The sequence below is a fragment of the Anopheles moucheti genome, chromosome 2 (genome assembly GCF_943734755.1).
Source record: "Anopheles moucheti chromosome 2, idAnoMoucSN_F20_07, whole genome shotgun sequence".
Lineage (NCBI taxonomy): Eukaryota > Metazoa > Arthropoda > Insecta > Diptera > Culicidae > Anopheles > Anopheles moucheti.
The window spans coordinates 45,046,707-45,064,465 of record NC_069140.1 but is presented as its reverse complement, the minus strand read 5'-3'; the positions used below and the strand labels follow the sequence as shown (position 1 = coordinate 45,064,465).

The 17,759-nt window shown below is 43.9% G+C and overlaps 2 protein-coding genes across 3 annotated transcripts in view; one reads left to right on the top strand and one right to left on the bottom strand.

Moving 5' to 3' along the window:
- Window positions 1-197: 197 nt before the first annotated feature.
- On the top strand, window positions 198-702 carry LOC128298362 (39S ribosomal protein L33, mitochondrial). The gene is made up of 3 exons (XM_053034112.1): window positions 198-373; window positions 470-573; window positions 650-702. Exons 1-3 carry the CDS (start codon window positions 333-335, stop codon window positions 700-702), a joined length of 198 nt encoding a protein of 65 aa, XP_052890072.1. The 5' UTR covers window positions 198-332.
- Window positions 703-6,537: 5,835 nt separating this feature from the next.
- Window positions 6,538-17,759, bottom strand: part of LOC128309931 (1-phosphatidylinositol 4,5-bisphosphate phosphodiesterase) — a 42,487-nt gene continuing 31,265 nt past the window's right edge. The window contains exons 6-12 of one of the 2 annotated variants that reach the window (XR_008288867.1): window positions 13,662-13,738; window positions 13,410-13,569; window positions 13,168-13,334; window positions 10,837-13,094; window positions 10,667-10,756; window positions 9,402-9,826; window positions 6,538-8,872 (exon numbers count right to left, since the gene is read on the bottom strand). Coding sequence is in view for 1 of the 2 variants with exons in the window: in XM_053046443.1 (XP_052902403.1) it covers window positions 8,804-8,872; window positions 10,667-10,756; window positions 10,837-13,094; window positions 13,168-13,334; window positions 13,410-13,569; window positions 13,662-13,738 (2,821 nt within the window). In the remaining variant the exon portion in view is untranslated. The remainder of the gene's footprint in view (window positions 8,873-9,401; window positions 9,827-10,666; window positions 10,757-10,836; window positions 13,095-13,167; window positions 13,335-13,409; window positions 13,570-13,661; window positions 13,739-17,759) is intronic. The other variant, XM_053046443.1, reaches the window with a different exon arrangement.

The following is a 17,759-nucleotide window of genomic DNA, read 5'->3' as shown; positions in this document are numbered from 1 at the left end:
GCAAATGGTAAAACACACTTTTTTTCAGCGCTCTTATTTTAATTCACTGTTTTTTTTTGCAAAAGAATCTATTGCAACAAAGTTAAATTTCTATTTTTTTTGTAATTTTTTTCTCTAATTAAATTTGAGCAAAAAGCCCAAACAAAAACCGGGATGTTCATGGGTTTATCCCACTGTACGCCGTACGCGTTTGACAGCTGCAATTTGTTCCTGAATGCATTTAGTAAACATTGGTGGACTTTCCGGTCAGTTCTTTTGCCTTGCCTGGGAGAAAAACCGGCAATTTGCCACCCATTTTGTGCGTAATTCAATAAAACCAGCCCGCCGCCAACATGTTCCTGACCAACATTTTGCTGAAGAAAGCAAAAAGCAAGTAAGGCAAACATCGACAGCTGGCTTTCCGTGTTGGAACTCCAGACAAGGGCTAAGCAATGTCATGCTCCTCCGATTCCTTATTTTCCCGTTTTAGGAACATTCTCGTGCTGATGGAAAGTGCGGTCAGTGGACATCAGTTTTCAATGATCCGAGAGCGGCTGGCGGACAAGCTGGAATTGCAACGCTTTGATCCGTACAGTAAGTACGGCTGAACGTTCGGGTTTCCTTATCAGTTATGTGGTATCGTTTTGTTTGTGTTTTTTTACTTCCACAGTCCAAAGAATGTCTCTGTACCGAGAGCGCAAACGGCTGCGAAGTTTGAACTAAAGTTGTCCTTTTCGGACCCCATCACGCAATAGTAGACTGTACATAAATAAATCGATCTAGCTTACAAAACCAAACAGTCATACGAATCTGTCTTTGCATTATTATTGTGAATCAGCAGCGGATCGAACGGTAAGCGGAGTAGGCGGTTGCCAAGGGGTGTAGGGGGCCCCAAGAAATGTGTGTAATAGTTGTATACATAAGCCCAGTCTCCTATGGAAGAGGGGGCCACGAAGGGTACCATAAGAGGCCCCTGGCGAAATTTGAAGTTGGGACAAAATGCCCCGGAATCGGCCAGTTTTGTTACTTGTGATACCATTCAAACGCATTAAAGTGTTTTGTCATCTGCAACAGCGGTATTGATAAAGCCGATAGCTTACAGCAATTGCAAGCGCGAGCCAAGTATTGCAATGGTCGATCAGTATCCCTAAAAGAAAACCAACTGGTGATCGTCAAAGAAGACAACATGCATCCTACCTTGTGGCCAATGGGGCGTATTATTTCGGTTCATCCTGGCAAGGATTGAACAGTTCGCGTAGTGACACTGCGCACAGCATCCGGTAAACACGTCGTACGCGCAGCAAACCGATTGGCAATGTTACCCAATCCAAATGTGCTCAGCAATTTGCATGCAGCAACAAATCATGTTAAAGTTTATTTACTTTCATAGTTAGATGTCAGTGATAACAAGGCAATACCCATATATACCCATAAATTCAATTTCTTTGGTGACCGGAATGTGAATGTAAGGTTTATAAAAGAACATTCCTTTCACATTCCTATCAAACGCATTACAGTGTGGGGGAAAAGGCAAAACGGATCCTGCATCTCTTTCGTATTTTGCGCCGATCCGTCCGGGAAAACGCTTAGAAACGATGGAAATTTTGGTTTCTGACACCAAGGGTGCATGATCAACTAAGAGATAGCACAAATTTCCTTCCCACGTGGTATCATTTCATTTAGCTGCACCCTTCCCTCTAGTGATCATAGCGCTTGATCCGTCGACTGACCTTTCCTCTCTTTCCGTTCGTCCAAATGTTGTAGCACGCACATGACTCCATCCAAGTTCATTTTTATGGAAATAACAATGTAGAATATTTATGGAATATATTTATATGTGGAATCCTTCTAAACCCCCGGACAATCCATAACGACAACAGATATAAATATTGGAAAATAACCGAACAATAAACAATGAATAATGTCTTCGGAAATAGTGGCACTCCATGTTTCCTACTCCCAATAATTAAAAAACTTACCTGCTGTACAATTATGAAACGCACTGTAGGAACTGGATGGATGAAACGAGATGCAGGATTCTCGCCACAGTACCTGAGCTATTTACTCTATCGATCGCTCTCCGGAGAGGGCCCTTGTTTGATAGTATGTGTAACTAATAGCCAATAGCAGAAGATCTTTAATTGATCAATACCATCAAAGCGAATGATAACGTGAGTATGCGATATCAATATGTTATGTACAAACATGGCGGATACTTGTGCGGATCAGATTGATGTTTTCTCCTTTCATGGATGCTCTCTTGGTGTCAGAAATCACAAAACCGGTCGCTTTTTGATGGCTCCGAGAGACTTCGACGAAAGGAAAAGCGCTTCTAAATAATATGCAATGACGACTGAGAGACCGTGCGCTCCTCTAGCTCTTGTAAGCTGGACACTAAACACTAACGGTGATTAATTCTTACCATTTTGCTCTCTGTTGTCCCCCAACAAAGATTGTCATCAAGAAGAAGAATAACCATGTTGGAACAGCGGCGGATCAAACGGTAGGCGGAGTAGGCGGTCGCCTAGGGCCTCGCCGTGTTGGGGGCCCCAAACAATTTGTGCCAATTGTGCGATTTTTGGAAATTTAGCAGCAGAGTTAATTTATAGCACAAAATCTAATTAAAAAGGAAACAATTCGAAAATATCCTTGGATTTTATATATCCTTGGTTACATAAAACAATTGTTTCTCTTTGACTAGCTACATCGGCCCGGTTACACGGCTACGCAAGAGAAGTACGCAGTGTACTCAAACTCCTTCTTCTTTATCGGTACGACATTCGCAGGATATTGAAGCCTACCATTTCTGGCTTTTTTTAGACGATTATATGAGATACCAAAACGAGCAAAACAACATCACGATGAACATGTCAATATAGTCCCCAAAAACCCTGTAATAATAGCCAACGTATGAGAAACTTTTTTTTCCACGCGCAACGATAACACGTGAGAGCGGATCAGCAATATGCATACTGGAGGGGAATTGATGTCAGCTCCTGTTTTGGATGCTCTCTTGGTATCGGAAATCTGAAAACAGCCCGTTTTGTATGGAATTTCGTACCGGCCGACGGTACGCAGCTGATTATCTCAGTTGTGCATACACACGCAACACAAAACCACACAAGACGATCATACCGAAGAGCAAACAGTTCCCCTCGCCTGAGTAAAATGTGGATACAGATCACACACGCTGCACATAGCCACACACGGCGATCGTATCGCTCGAATGGTGAGAGCGAGATCGGCTGCCGATGCTAAATGCGAGCACCATGTGATAAGCCTCCCGCGTGATAAGAGAGGTATGCGAATGAGAGAGGCGATTCTTTACCTTGAAGAGAGCGATGGTGTGCGATGCAGGGTTCGCGTCGTATGTATTGACGAGTCCAGCTCGGTGTTGCTTTGTTCGGGAAAAGCTATATGCGTTGACAAATTCGGTAGAGCTATCGAATGACCGTCGAATGTTGTTGCTGGCAACGATAACTTGCCATATTGTATTATATTATATGAGATTTTTGAGACAATTATATGAGATACCAAAACGAGCCAAACAACATCACGCTGAACATGTCAATATAGTCCCCACGAACCCTGTAATAATAGCCAACGTGAGAGAAACTCTTCTATCACGGGCAATGTTAACACGCGTGAGCGGTTCAGCTATATGCACGCTGCAGGGACATAGATGTTACCTCTTGTTTTGGATGCTCTCTTGGTGTCGAAAATCTGAAAACAGCCCGTTTTGTATGGAATTTCGTACCGGCCGACGGCAAGTTTTTACGCTTTTTTTTTTCATCGACTGGTGGAGATTTAAACGCATGCGCAAGACACGAAAATAATGTGCGTGGAACGATCGACATGGTCGTCAGCTATATGCACGCTGCAGGGACATAGATGTTACCTCTTGTTTTGGATGCTCTCTTGGTGTCGAAAATCTGAAAACAGCCCGTTTTGTATGGAATTTCGTACCGGCCGACGGCAAGTTTTTACGCTTTTTTTTTTCATCGACTGGTGGAGATTTAAACGCATGCGCAAGACACGAAAATAATGTGCGTGGAACGATCGACATGGTGTGGATGGAATTCATGGAACAGAATGTTCAAAAATAACCACGTTTATTCAATAATACACCCCCCATTATACTTACATATTGTTTTATCAATAAAAATACTTTCGGATGGTGCTTGTTGCGAAACGAAAATCGCGAATTTTAGAGTCGAAAGACAATAATTAATTTGCATTGCTGTTAGCATTTTCAGTTGTTTGTTTGTTCGTTTTTTTATTACACTCTTGCCTTTACAACAAAGTATGTATGGTTTGTATGGAATTTCGTATCAGCCGGCGGAAAGTTTGTGCGAGATGAAGGATCCGCCCGCAGTGATGGTCCATCGATCGATCGACGCGCGACAGGAACCGACTCTTGCACCGGGACTATCATAGGAAAAGTGCACAAATGTGGTTGCAGATCATTTCAAGGGCATCAATACCCCCCCCCCCCCCCCCTCCTTCATCGTTTTTAAAATTAGAGGCCCCAGCTATAATTCCGCCCTGGGCCTCCAAGGGCAAGGCCTCCACTGTGTTGGAATGTGGGAGGCAAACAGTACCGCGAGTCAATCTGCTGATATATGTGATATGTGATATTAACATCTATTGTACTGCTCTTTATCCGTATCGTCGTATGCTGAGCGGTGTCCACGTCCTTCGGGCACCGGCACAGCTCAGCTCGTCGGTATATTAATGCAAACTATATACTCAGTACATAACCGCATGCAATTATGAGGCGCGATCAGCATCTGCTGGTGGCGACGCTTTCTTCTAAACGCTTTTACGTACATACGTGTTTATCTGAAGTATTTTGAGGACAGTGCTTTTGTGTGTTTCATAAAAGTTTATTTAAGAGAATAAATAGTTTGATCTTCGGATTCGTGGTTGAGCTGAGAAAAGGGATCAACGGCGGATCAAACGGTAGACGAAGTAGGTAGTCGCCTAGGGTCTCGCCGTTTTGGAGGCTCCAAAATATGTGTGTAGTAGTAAAAGGTGTATACATAGGGCATAGTAGTAAAAGGTGTATGCATAGGGTAAAAGGTGTATACATTGGATCACGTACGATCTAGTTGCACGATCTGCTTCATATGCATGCTGAGATGAAATCGTCTGCTAGGCCAGCTATTGCTCTAAAACACAAAGGATGACCCACTAGCAGAGGTTTGCTTAGTTCTTAATATCCTGTGGCGGATCAATTTAGTAGTCGTTACATCAGCTCGTACATCGTAGTAACATCATTTACGATCGTGAGAAGAAATAACAGAATAAATTCAGTATTAGTTCGCTCTTCAATCAGTACGGCTGCGTTTCTATTTCCTTCCCACAATCCGTTCGAAGATCGTCATTAATGGTAAATGTCTCTAGATGAAAAAAAAATGGAAGAAGTTCAGTAGAATCAGCAAATTCTTCCTTTTTCGAATCTGTTTGCCTCAAACTGATAAAGAGATTTCAACGAATGGGATGAGATGAACCGGTATGTTTCTCGTTTAAAGCTGCGTGCACCCGTTAAACAGCTTCCGATCGCCAAACCAGCTGGTAAGCAAATGATTAACACACCCCCAACTGCAGTTTGCTATCGTAATAGATTTCTTTTTATTAATGATATTACTGTTTTCTGTTTCTGTTTGCATCGTGTAATTACAATTAGTTCATTGACAACAGGAAACGAACGTCCGCAGAAGAGAAGGCGCAGAAGGTGGTTCACACACACACACGTGGGACGTGACGCGGGGTGTCGTTTGGGAGCGAGGGATGCACGGAGTGGGATAGGGCAAATGGATGAACGGTGTGAGGTAACGTTCGTGTTTCAGTTATTATTGTTTATTTCTTCCTTTCTGTGCTACAACATTGAAAAGAAATAAAAAAACAACTTAAAGACTCACCGGTTCATAACAGTTTTCCTGCTTCTGTTTCTCTTACCACACCCCGTTATGGGGGTTTACGTTTGGTTTCTAGATAGATTCTTTCCGCACTACAAAACATAGCTTATTCGCTTTATGCGCTCTTTTCATTGGTTTACCACTTTCCCGCACCGAACAACCCCAACCCATTTCTCTTACTCGGAATGATATATTGTGTAACTAGCTTTAATCTCCATTTTCCTTTCTTGCCGTTCTTGTTCCTTGTTTTGCTTTTCTTACCGCTCTCTTCCTTCATGCGTTTGCTACATACTTTTGCGTTTGTTGTTTTGCTGTCTTACAATACATAATAACATACTCTTAAAACGTAAACGACTAGAGTGTATTTGCGAACCATCCCGACCAGATCCGGACCAACGCCGACCGGGCGGGCCCTCCGTCTTGTTCCTAACCGAACAGAAAACGCGGTCGGCAGCGTACCGACCAGCGGGGAAGGCCGCTCGGTAAACGGAAAGCAATAAGTGTGTACAATAACAAGCGAGCGAGCGTGCATGAGTATGCGAGCGTGCGTGCGTGTTTCTGTGGTAGTTTGTGGTGACATGGGCTACGACTTTCCTATGGTAGTGAGTGTACCTTTGTGGACAAAAAAAACCCGTCTCAACACCGTGGCGTGCAGTGACACGGCAGGACGTGGAATCGAGCTGCCACACCACCGATCGATTCTCCCCTTGCCTGATCCAAAGGATCAAAGGAATTGGGGAATTATCGCAGTTCGTAGCTGCACTCGAAATAGGCACTAATATGACTCTCAATCGTTAGTTAAGCTTACGAAGTTAAGATACGAAGGTACAAGTATTGTTCCTTGCTTGTTTGTTCTATCTTATATCTGTCTGTCTCTTAATGTGTTTCCAGTTCTAGAATAATAAACAGTAATGCAGTAATACAAGCTAGTTCCCCCTCACACAAACCCACACTCACAACACGCACACCGTCAACATTCCTCTTAGCTTGCAAACCTCCTTTTATGATCTTAGGCCTGCCCAAATCGATAAGCAATTTGACTAAAATTTAAATTACTATCCTATGTGTGTGTGTGTTTTTTTTTTGTTTTTAATTTCATGAAAGAAAAATACAACTTCTAACAAGAAAGTGTACCTGTGCTATTGGCATCTGTACCTGGACAGATATTGAAAGTATGTAACGGGAAAGCATATATAAAATCCACCAACATCCTTTGTGACGTACATTTATCCCTTTTGGTTTTGTTCCATTCTGTTCTTTTCCAATTCGTATCCTTTTGCATTATCATTTTTTTTCTCCTTCTTCTCCCAATCTGCTTCTATTACTGCCAAGTTTTTGGTTGTTTGCTGCTTAAAATTACATTTACTTTACCTTTCTTTATCTTTCGATTTGCTTTTGATTTTGTTCTATCTTCTGCTAAACGTATGTGTGTGTGTGTGGGTGTTTTTTTTTTGGTTCTAACTGTTATTTCTATCTTCCATCATTCCGATAGCTTCTAGCGAATGTTTCGACTTTTAACAAATTTCACCCCCTCCTTCTGCGGGGTTTTTTTTCTTATTCGTCTTCTTATCCGCAAAAAAAAACCGTACTTATCTTATATATCTAAAAAATGGGGTTATATCAGTTTGGTTACGTTTGGTTTTGTTCTTCTGTTTTGCTTTGCTTAATTTCATAGTACTGTGTTTCTTTAAAACTGTAATTCATATAATTTTTGCCGGTAATCACCTCACACGCACTCACGCACACATACACACACACACATACGCACTCATACACGCACGTGTGCACACAGCAAGGTTCGTGAAAGGGAAGGTGCGTGGATTTTCCACCAAACTTACAGATTTTGCTTTACTAGGAGTGGGGTTTTGGTTTCAGTTTCACTGTCCATGCTATATTATGTATTTTCTTATTAGGCTTAATGTTTGTTTCTACATTCACACACAAACACACCATTTCAGATTGCAGCAGTATTGGACCATTATAATCGCATTGATTATTAACACACCTCCTTGAAGATTTGATATAAACGGTGTAGTAGTAACACATTGCTAGCCAGCGACTTGTGTTGTGTTGCTTATTATACTTGTTCTAATTACTCTCGCTCAACCCTACTCTACACAACGAAGAGGAAAGATAACGGTGCATTTGTGTATTAAAGTGAATGGGGTGCACAATACAAACGTAAACGAAAGGCGAGAAAGAAACAACTAGAGAATATTTTATCAATTGACATGGTTGAAAGGATAGAGCTAACTAAGCTAACTTAATTTAAATAAAAAAAACTCTAAATGTAGAGAGAAGTTTAACGCAAAATGTGTGTCGATCGTAAGGTTTAAAAAGCCATCATGTGCATGGGTCTTAATAATGATAAAATAAAAATTAACACAAAAAAAACAAAGAGATACAGTTAGAACACATTGCAGAGTGACCTTGGAGATAATACAGAAAAAAAGACTCGAAAGGAACTCTTCGTCCGGTGCCGAAGTGAAATGGAGGCGCCTGGTTCGCTTCAACAATTTGTTCCCGCTCATTCATAAAGTACGTGGTGTATGTCTCTGTGTTTCTCTCTCTAGATATACTAATATGTGTGTATAAGTTCTATCCGTGTGTGTGTGTGTGTGTGTGTATGGTTTTTTTTGTAGTTTACTCGTTGCCATTAGCATGCATTCTACTGTTCACACACACACACGCACATTGTGGGTAAGGATACGGATGGCATTTCCTTTCATTGGGTTTGCTGCTCGGGCTTTCTCTCCTTGGCATAGTGTTTGGCGTAACCGCCATAATGCATTGCACGGATGGGGCGCTGGCTGTCTTGTGGAGTTGACCATTTTGTTTTTCGTTTCATTTAATCTCCGGTTGACCCGGACCGAGGAGCATACGGTGAAGGTGGTGCGCAACGTTTAGGCGAAAAATTCGTATTTCGATGCCAGCTTATATTCCTCCTCGTCCACTTTGTACATTTCGATGAGCTGTTTGCAAGTGAAAGACAGGGAAAAGGGCAAAACATTAGTACATGTAAATTTAAAAAATTATTACGGGGTTTGTGTTAGTAGATCAATAGAGCTTCAAATTGGCGAAAAATGTAGTAGAATTATTAAAACAATTATTAACTGTAGGAAGTTAACTACTATAAAGAGTTGTTATTATGATTATTGTATACGGTAGGAAAACTATAAGAAAGCGCATGTATAAGGGAAGTTATTTTGCAAATAATAATGGATGAAATAAAATTACTAAACCAATCCATTATTTTTTCTCTATTTTCTAGAATTTTAAAGCATCATTCATACATGAAAATATTGCAAATTGATTGCTTTATTACAAAATTAAAGAAATTAAAGCAAGAATAGCTCCAACGAAATAAAAACACAAAAAGTCAAACATTACTTAGTTTAGACTTGCTTCAGCAAATGAATGAAAAAAAAAATCAAATATAACAATTAAAACAAAGTTAGTAACAGATAGTAAACACAATTATAAACAAATAAAATAGCTTACATTTACTAAATAATACTTATGCATTTGGCACTACGGAAAGCATCGTCTTCGTAATCGAATTCCACAGCCGACATAGTACGGGACACCTAAAGGAACAGCTATTGGCGAATCGTTTTCGAAAAGATGATGAAAAGTGACCACTACTTCACTTTCTCCATCCGTTCCCTTCACGAACAAACGCAGGGACAATTCGATTGTTTGGCTTCCTCGCGCTTTCTTGCCTCCTCGATCGTGTTCAATCGGATCAGATGCTGCGCGGACGGTGGCGGAATGGTGGAGAAGCTACGAAATGGAACGGGAGGCGATACTACCGTCTCCGTTGGCCCGCTTGCTGTCGGTATCGATGCGCTGCTCGTGGATTTTTGTTCGAAATTAATGCTAGTGCTACTGCCGCTACTAATAAGCCTACAGCCGCTAGCCGACAGCTAATTATGCGTATCAGAACACGTTTGACAGGACAACCGACACATCGGGCGATATAAAAAACAAGAAAGTAAAATTTAAACCGAAAAGAAAGGGAGAAATGAAATGGAAATTATTAAAACTTTGTATAGCATAATTTTTTAGCAAAACAGAAGCGGAAAAACAAAAAAAAATAAAAAAAATAAATAAAAGGTGCTGACAAACTATGACGATTTATAAAGTGAAATAAAAACACAAACGAAAAACAAACAAACAAACAAACCAAAAGAACACAAAATGAAGTAGAAGGTAATACGAAAGGAAATGAAAAAAAAGATAATGAAAACAAAGTAAAAAAAACGGGACCTACTGGAGCCGAAATTTCATGAAGCTAGCAGCGGGTAGCCTTAGCAGGAGAGGGGGGGACTAGACGATGGCGCTCAACTCAACACATGCATGAACTAAGTACTACTGCTACTATTACTACTGCTGCTGTTGTTGCTGTTACTGGTGGTGCTGCGGGCTGCTTCGAAGGGATTATTGCTTTATCACAACGATACTGTGTACAATTACTGATTGCCATTGGCTACTTTTCACTAGATCGCACATTATAGGGCGACCCACTACTACGAACAAACTGATATGCGTATGACATCGAGTGAGAGGAAAGGTAGGAACAGGGAAGAAGGGTACAGGCAATGCAATGCAACTTTCGGAGATTACTCATACAGACGGGTACGGAACGGAGGAAAGGTGGTATGAGATATTGTACGGACGCCACTAGACAACTACACGACTGTTTCGATCGTAACGATCTCCCGCACACCACCCACTAGACTGACGCCGCCCGGCAACAACGATACCTTTTGCACATCGTTCGCCAACTCCTCCAGCTGCTTGTCGTGGGTTACTTTCAGCTTTTCCTTCTCCCGATTCTGCTTGATGGTGGCAGTCTGGAGGAGGAAGAAAGAGCGAAAGGGAAATAGAAAACGCAATGTTACACAGCAAAAACATCGCCACTATGGGTACCTACCTTTTTCTCGTCCATGAAGCGCTTAATGTTGTTCTGCTTCTTCTCGCGCAGCCGCCGATCCTTCTCGCCCTTGGTCTTGAGCGTTTTGTCGTTGGCGACCTCCTTCGACGTTTCGACCGAGATCTTCGCCTGGCGACTGTTCAGCTCCTTAATCTCCCGCTCGTGTTTCGCCTCGAGCTGCTTCATCTGGGCGGCCTGCGTTGTTTCCATCAGCTTGCGCAGAATATCCTGCTGGTCAGCGAGCTGCTGCTTCAGCAGCTCCCACTCCTCCTTCTTATGCCGCTCGGCCATTTCCGTCCACTGCGTGTTCTGCTCCTGTATCAGTTTGCGTACCGCCGGGTCGGCTTTAATCTCGTCCTTGCTTTTGCCCTTGATCAACCGCTCGATCGCCGCATTCTGTTGCTTCTGCACGCCGGCCCGCTCCTTGGCGTGCTTCTTCTTTACCGCGTCCAGTTCCTTCTGTTGCTTTTTGGCCGTCTTCTGGAAGCCCTTCTCCTGCCGCAACGAGTCCACCGTGATCGGGTCGAACACGAGCGGTGGTTCCGTGACGCGCTGTTCCTCCTTCCTGGCCTGCTCTTCCTTGTCCTTCTTGCCGGTCTCCTCGATACCCATCGCCTTCATGTTGTCCGAGCGCTCCTTGGCGGCACCCATGAAGGCACGCGGATCCGACAGCGCATCCATAAAGTCTTCGAAGCCATCCGGCACGTAGATTTTTAGCTCAATGTTACAGAACAGCATCGGTAGCGACATCGGGAAGTTGGCTTCCGTGCGGAGCGAGATGTGCCGGTAGCCACCCTGCAAACCGTCCAGCGGCAGGATCCGTTGTCCGAGCAGTTTACCATTCTCATCGTACACACCGAAACGCAACACGGCCAGATCGGGCAGCACTACCTTGCGGAACAGAAACGGTTCCTCGTTGTACACCGGGTTCAACCCGTTGGCCGGGACCATGCGCGTGCGGAACTCCTTGCGCACTGTGTCGGACGGCAAACCGTACATGTCCACCTCGACGTACGTGCCCACCTTCTTGTCCGAAAGGAACTGACCGGCAATAACCTGTACCGCGCAGGATGCCGCAATCACACCGTCGACCGGTGCGTCCGCGAACGGGTCGAAGCTACGGTCCGCACGCCGCATGAAGTCCGGCTTCAGCAGATAACCGCAGTTGCCATTATACTCAAACTTGCCCTGATTCAGCTGCATCGGCAAATCGGACGTTTGGAAGTTGAGTGACACCATCTGGCAGCCGGCATTCCAGAACACCTGCGGCATATAGTTGGACGAATCAGCCCGGGTTCCCTTCGGATAGATGCGCGACATCTGCCGCTTGTTGTAGTTGACGAACTCGATCGCCTGCGACTTCAGCAGATTCATACCGGTCGTCTCCGCGAACGACGACATGTTGTGGTGCACGTTCTTCTTTTCCGCGTAATCGAACGTTTGGAATTTGACCGGCTGCGCATAGTTCACCATCGACGAAAGCCACGGATGGACGTTCGTCGTTGAACCGGTGTATTGGATTGGCGCTTCCTCGCCACCGTCCTGAGACGCGGCCGCTGCTGCCACCGGTGCTACGGCCGCTGCTGCCGGGGCCGCCAGCTCGGTAATTTTTGTCACGTCCACCGGTACCGCGCTCGCATCCTCCTTGTCCTCGTCCTCGATCACGAACTCGCCTTGCAGGAACAGCTCCAGCTCCTTCTTTTCCACCTCGGGCTTTAGCCGCTTGTTCTTGATGAGGATCTTTCGCTTCAGCAGGGACGGTGGAGGCAGTGCTGCGCCCGGATCGAGCGGAAAATCTTGAATCGGTTCCTTCAGCAGCAGATCGCCCAGAATCTCGTCACAGTACTTCGCCAGCTTGTACTGCTGCGATTTGCAGCAGTGATTTTCGAACGATAGTATCACCGGATAGTCGGAGGTGACGAAGGCCGTGTCACGCAGCGCATAGATCACATCCTTAAACAGAATGTCGGTACACATCGCCATACCGTGCGTGATGATCGGTTCCTCGTCCTCGCCCTTTCCATCCCAGCAGTCCAGCTCGACACACCGACACCCAGCCAGCAGCGTCTGCCGGTACATCTCGACCGAGCTTTTGCCTCCGAACTGGCGGCCGGACAGGTACGTGTTGTGGGACGAGTTGATGTAGTAATGCGACAGCGGTTGATCCATGTCCATGTAGATGTCGAGACGATCCAGAAAGACGGGCGCGTTCTCGTCCGACATAAGGTACCGAATCAGCCCGTCCTTGGTGAGGGTTTCTGCAGGGAAGGCGACAAAAAGATACCATCGTTAACATCGTGCGCTCCAAACGGGACCGCAAACCGCACTTACTTGCTTCCCGCGCTTCATCGTTCTGCTCATACGTGGTGATAATTTCGAGCGCTCGCTTCTCATCGTACAGCGGGTAGAGGATCTCGTTCAATCGCGGATCGCGCTGCTTTTCGTTCAGAAAGTTGATAAATTGATCCATATTGATGGAGTTCGCTTTGCCCTGCGTGCTGTGCGGAACGAAAAATCGAAAAGCATCATATAAACACGCTGCTCGGTGCGCACGTACACTAGCGGCTACTTACATGGACCGGAACAGCTCCTCGATATCGTTACGGGGACAGATCTTGTGGTACAGCTCGTAGAACTTCTCGAACGTAAAGTCGTCTTTCTCGATCGCATCGTTCTTGCCGCTCGGTAACCCCAGATCGGACAGAATCTGGTAGACCAATTTTTCCGTTTTGCCTGTGCGTTGAGAATCAATCAAATGAAATTAATATTTTTCCACTAGAGCAGCAGCAACTTGGAAGGAAGAGAAAAGCACATGTGTTCCTTACCGGAGGCAAACGTTCGGGCGACCACCTTCACGGGAACTTTTCCACGCGGATCGACTAGAAATCCCAACCGCATCCAACTGTTTTGCATAGAGTAACGGAAAGGTATGAGTTACAACAAAAAAACAAAACAAAACAGTTACTATTTGCTTATCATGTTTAAAATTAGAAGGTTAATTAGTATTGTGATGAGAATAAAATACGCATAGTAAAAGAAGCTTCAGGATAAGCGCAACAAGCAGCAAGCGTATAAATGATATAAATTATGTATTAAGGGTAAATGACACTAATATCTACAACATCACTGTACAGCCACATGCTTACACCACCCAACTCGATTAGAACTCATATTACCAACATTAAGAAACACTGCACTTTAATGAACAATCGAACGGATAATTAGTATGCTGGATGTTAGGATTATTTCAAGCATTTAACAGAGTGCCTCGCGTAATTATTTATGCATCTCTAGCGTGTGGAAAATTTGAAACGAAATTAATTTAAGTAATACAAATATCGCTGTCTTCACATATATGCTTAACATATTTTTTTTATAAAGTAATGAAATCACGTCAAACATCATCGCTTCACCATAATTGAGGCTCTGAGGTTGTGAAAATTGTTCGAAGGGAAACTTTCAGAAGAAAAAAAAACTAATTTAATATAAATACTACAACAAAATTTCTACTGAATTACAAATAATTGTTGTGTGCTAAAATAGGCAAACGTTTGAGACAAAATCACATCACTTGCTGCGACATTGTGAACTGAACCGATCACATCGCTGAGTCGCTTCGATCGTATCCGATCAATTTAAGCCCGCAATAATAACATAGCCTCCGGCCGGCATACACGTGGCAGTGGTGGCGCGAGCGCGACAAAACACTCCAGTATTATCCATATGCAAATATTTTAAGTGCAAGCAATCGCAACAGCATCGAACTGGCATCTAAGATGACACCCAGTGGTGCCGGGAAGGGTGGCGCTCGTAAACAACAGGGTGCACACACGCACACACCATATGGTCTCCTCTTATCCGTATGTTGATGCCTGTTATGCATTATTATCCGTACATTGAGTACAGTTAGACAGTGTTTAGACAGATTTGCGAAACTTTAAACCGTTCGTTCCGTTCGCCGCTTCGGTTCACGCAACACGTGCGCTGACGGGTGTTAATGGAGGCGCCTGGTGCCAGTTGCACTTGTGCACAACCGTTGTCGATGGACATATTTTTAATGACTTCATATACAACCTCACACACAAACACAGACACAAAGATAGAGCAACACTGAAGTGGATAATTTAATTCAATTGCCATCTACACCTTTGCAGCGGCGCGAGAGCGGGTTATGATCGTTCCGGGTTTGCGGCGCACATTGAAGAGAAAGGTGCCAATTCAATTAGGCTGCTGCTACTGAAAGCGAATAGGGCGCGGTTGCGGTCAGCATCATCGTTCATCACCATCATCATCATCGACACTCGGATAACCGCGTGCGGAGTTTAATCGAGGCAATATAGCAACATCGACACATAGTGTTGGTGGTTAGCAGACCAAATCCCCCCCCTGTTAAGCGTGGTCAATCCGATTCACCGGTCAAGCGGAATAGTGTGTGCGCTGGCATGATGACGGTGATGATTGGTAATGATGATTGAAGCATGTCCGGTACGGTATCCCGTCTGCTGCAAACTCAATTTGCCTCATTTGCATGATTGTTGCGGATCTACGCTTTCTTCGGGTTTGCCTTCACTAACCACCGACCGGTATCGGGGGGTATAGGGGCGGATCGCGTTCCTTCCGCTGTCTTTTATGATTCTTATATTATTTATCATCAGCTGTTGTGCGTTTACAGCGGCACACGAAGGACGAATGTGCTGAATCCGTTTTCTTTTACGAACAGTAAGGCAAGTGCGTGCGCCACAACAGTGGCTAAAAAACAGAGAAAAAAGTATCGGTATGACAGCTAATTGGTGAGTGTGGTGAAGTTGATTTTAGGGTAGATTTTACAGTAAACCTGCAAGAAAGTTGCTAAATACACACTAGGCATGGTATGAATTAGGTCACAACAAGAGGAAAAGGTACTGCGCGCCTACATTTAGGCGGATCATTTTGCAACACGCAACACCACACTGAATAATACATTCGAAAACGATGCTATAATACTACAATGGCGAATCTATACGCGTTCGAGCAAAATACCAAGATCTACCCAACCAATTTAGCGATTACCGGAGAATGGGAGACGAGTGCTTTTTCAGGGGCTTCGTTTGTGCAGATTGAAGCGTCCCACACTTACTGCTTCATCAGGTTAGTCCTAGGGCACACGTTGTTCATTTTAATGTTGTGTGTAATATCGCGAAGACCTTGTTGCCACAGCTGTCACGAAAGTTCATCGATCATAATACGGCGGACAAATGGGAAGGCAGAAACATTTACAGTTGATGAAATAAAAAAGTATATAATTATAGTAACTAAAACACCTTCCAAGATTGCATTAAAAAAAAAATAAACGATAATTAAGTTCCACCCAGAGATCTGTGCGAGACGATGAGGTAAAGTGAAGGTAAAATTTAGCAGAAAACTTTGAAAAAATCATCTCAATTTCATTTACCAACAAAAGTTTGTTTCGAACGTGTTTCACTCTGGATACTAAGACCTTTATAGGTCAAGGTCCCTAGGGATGCTGAGCAAATCAGGTCCAGGACCCATGGTCTTCCGTAATCGCTACTGACTGACTGTTGCTGCATCGTTTACACCTGAAGTAGTTGACTAAAACGCATGTGAACATTCCAATTGAATGCGGAACTTTCGCCTTCCTTATGCCGAACCCCGATCATTGGTAGCGCCATCGTGCAGGAAATGATGTCATAGAGATAATTAGATTCTATCCAGTGACGCTGGAGTTGGCTTCTTGCTACAACAAACACCTCGCGCATAGCAGGTTCCAACGGTCCAAAGCAAAGAAGAATAAAAGAGGCCCGCTGTTGGGGAGGCGTGTTGATTGAATGAAACTTCAACGTTAATAGATTTACTCAAGGATTGCATATCAGGGAAGAACAAAGAAACGGTGTTTTTTCATACGCTCGTAGAAACGTAACTTTTGAGCTTCAAATTACACAACTAGTCAGGTCAGCTGTATCACCCGATTAACTTTGCACCCATGCCCGGTAGGTGGGCAGGTTGTTGGCAATATTATCATTGCCTGTACAATATCGCCACGGCGATCTCGCAACGGACAGACAAACATTATAAACATTATTTAAAAAAAGAAACATATACAGGCAGTCCCTGAGATACGCTATTATAGCGGACCGCTATAATCCGGGAACATTCCGCGTATCTCGAATTTCCGCGTAAGGCGAATCCTGGTGCAATTTCGTGTATACTTTACAGTCACAGAGTCGACTTCCTTCTCTGGACTTAATTTTTTCACCGACTCACGTGATTTTAAGAAAGAATACATTAAAATAAGTTAGAAAGAAATGTTTTATGTGACAAAAAAAAGGTATTTTCGACCAATTTTTATTCTTTTGCTTAGATTTTGTGCTATAAACTAGCTCAACTGTCAAATTTCCAAATAACCCGTGTATCTCCGAATCCCCGTATGAGAGGAACCGCGTATCTCGGGGACTGCCTGTATATGCGTACAGATAACATTCGCCGCAGTGTGAGGTGAGATAATACGATGCAAAATAGCTATCACCCATTACAGGCCACCTTTATACGATACGATACAATCGATCCAAAGTAAACAGTGCTTCCCGTTCTGATCGTCCCCTTCCTGGTTCGAGCTGCAGTGCGCCATAGTGGAAGTAGTTGGAGTTGAAACACAATTTAATTTACAGCACCATTTCCTGCCCCTTTTTTCGTTGTTGTTGTTCCATCGTAATGGTAGGCTAAATGATGAACTTCTTCCCCCTAGTATCTCTAGATCGTTCCCGACTGACGGACAGTTTGTCGTCACCGAGTGACAGTTGGTCGGCGCTATTCTATTGTTTTGTCAGTGACGCCAACCACCCGCAATGGGAACCCTTCGACGGACATATACGGACGGATGGGAAATGATGGCAGATTTCTCACGACCGGGTTGTGTTTAGTCTGGT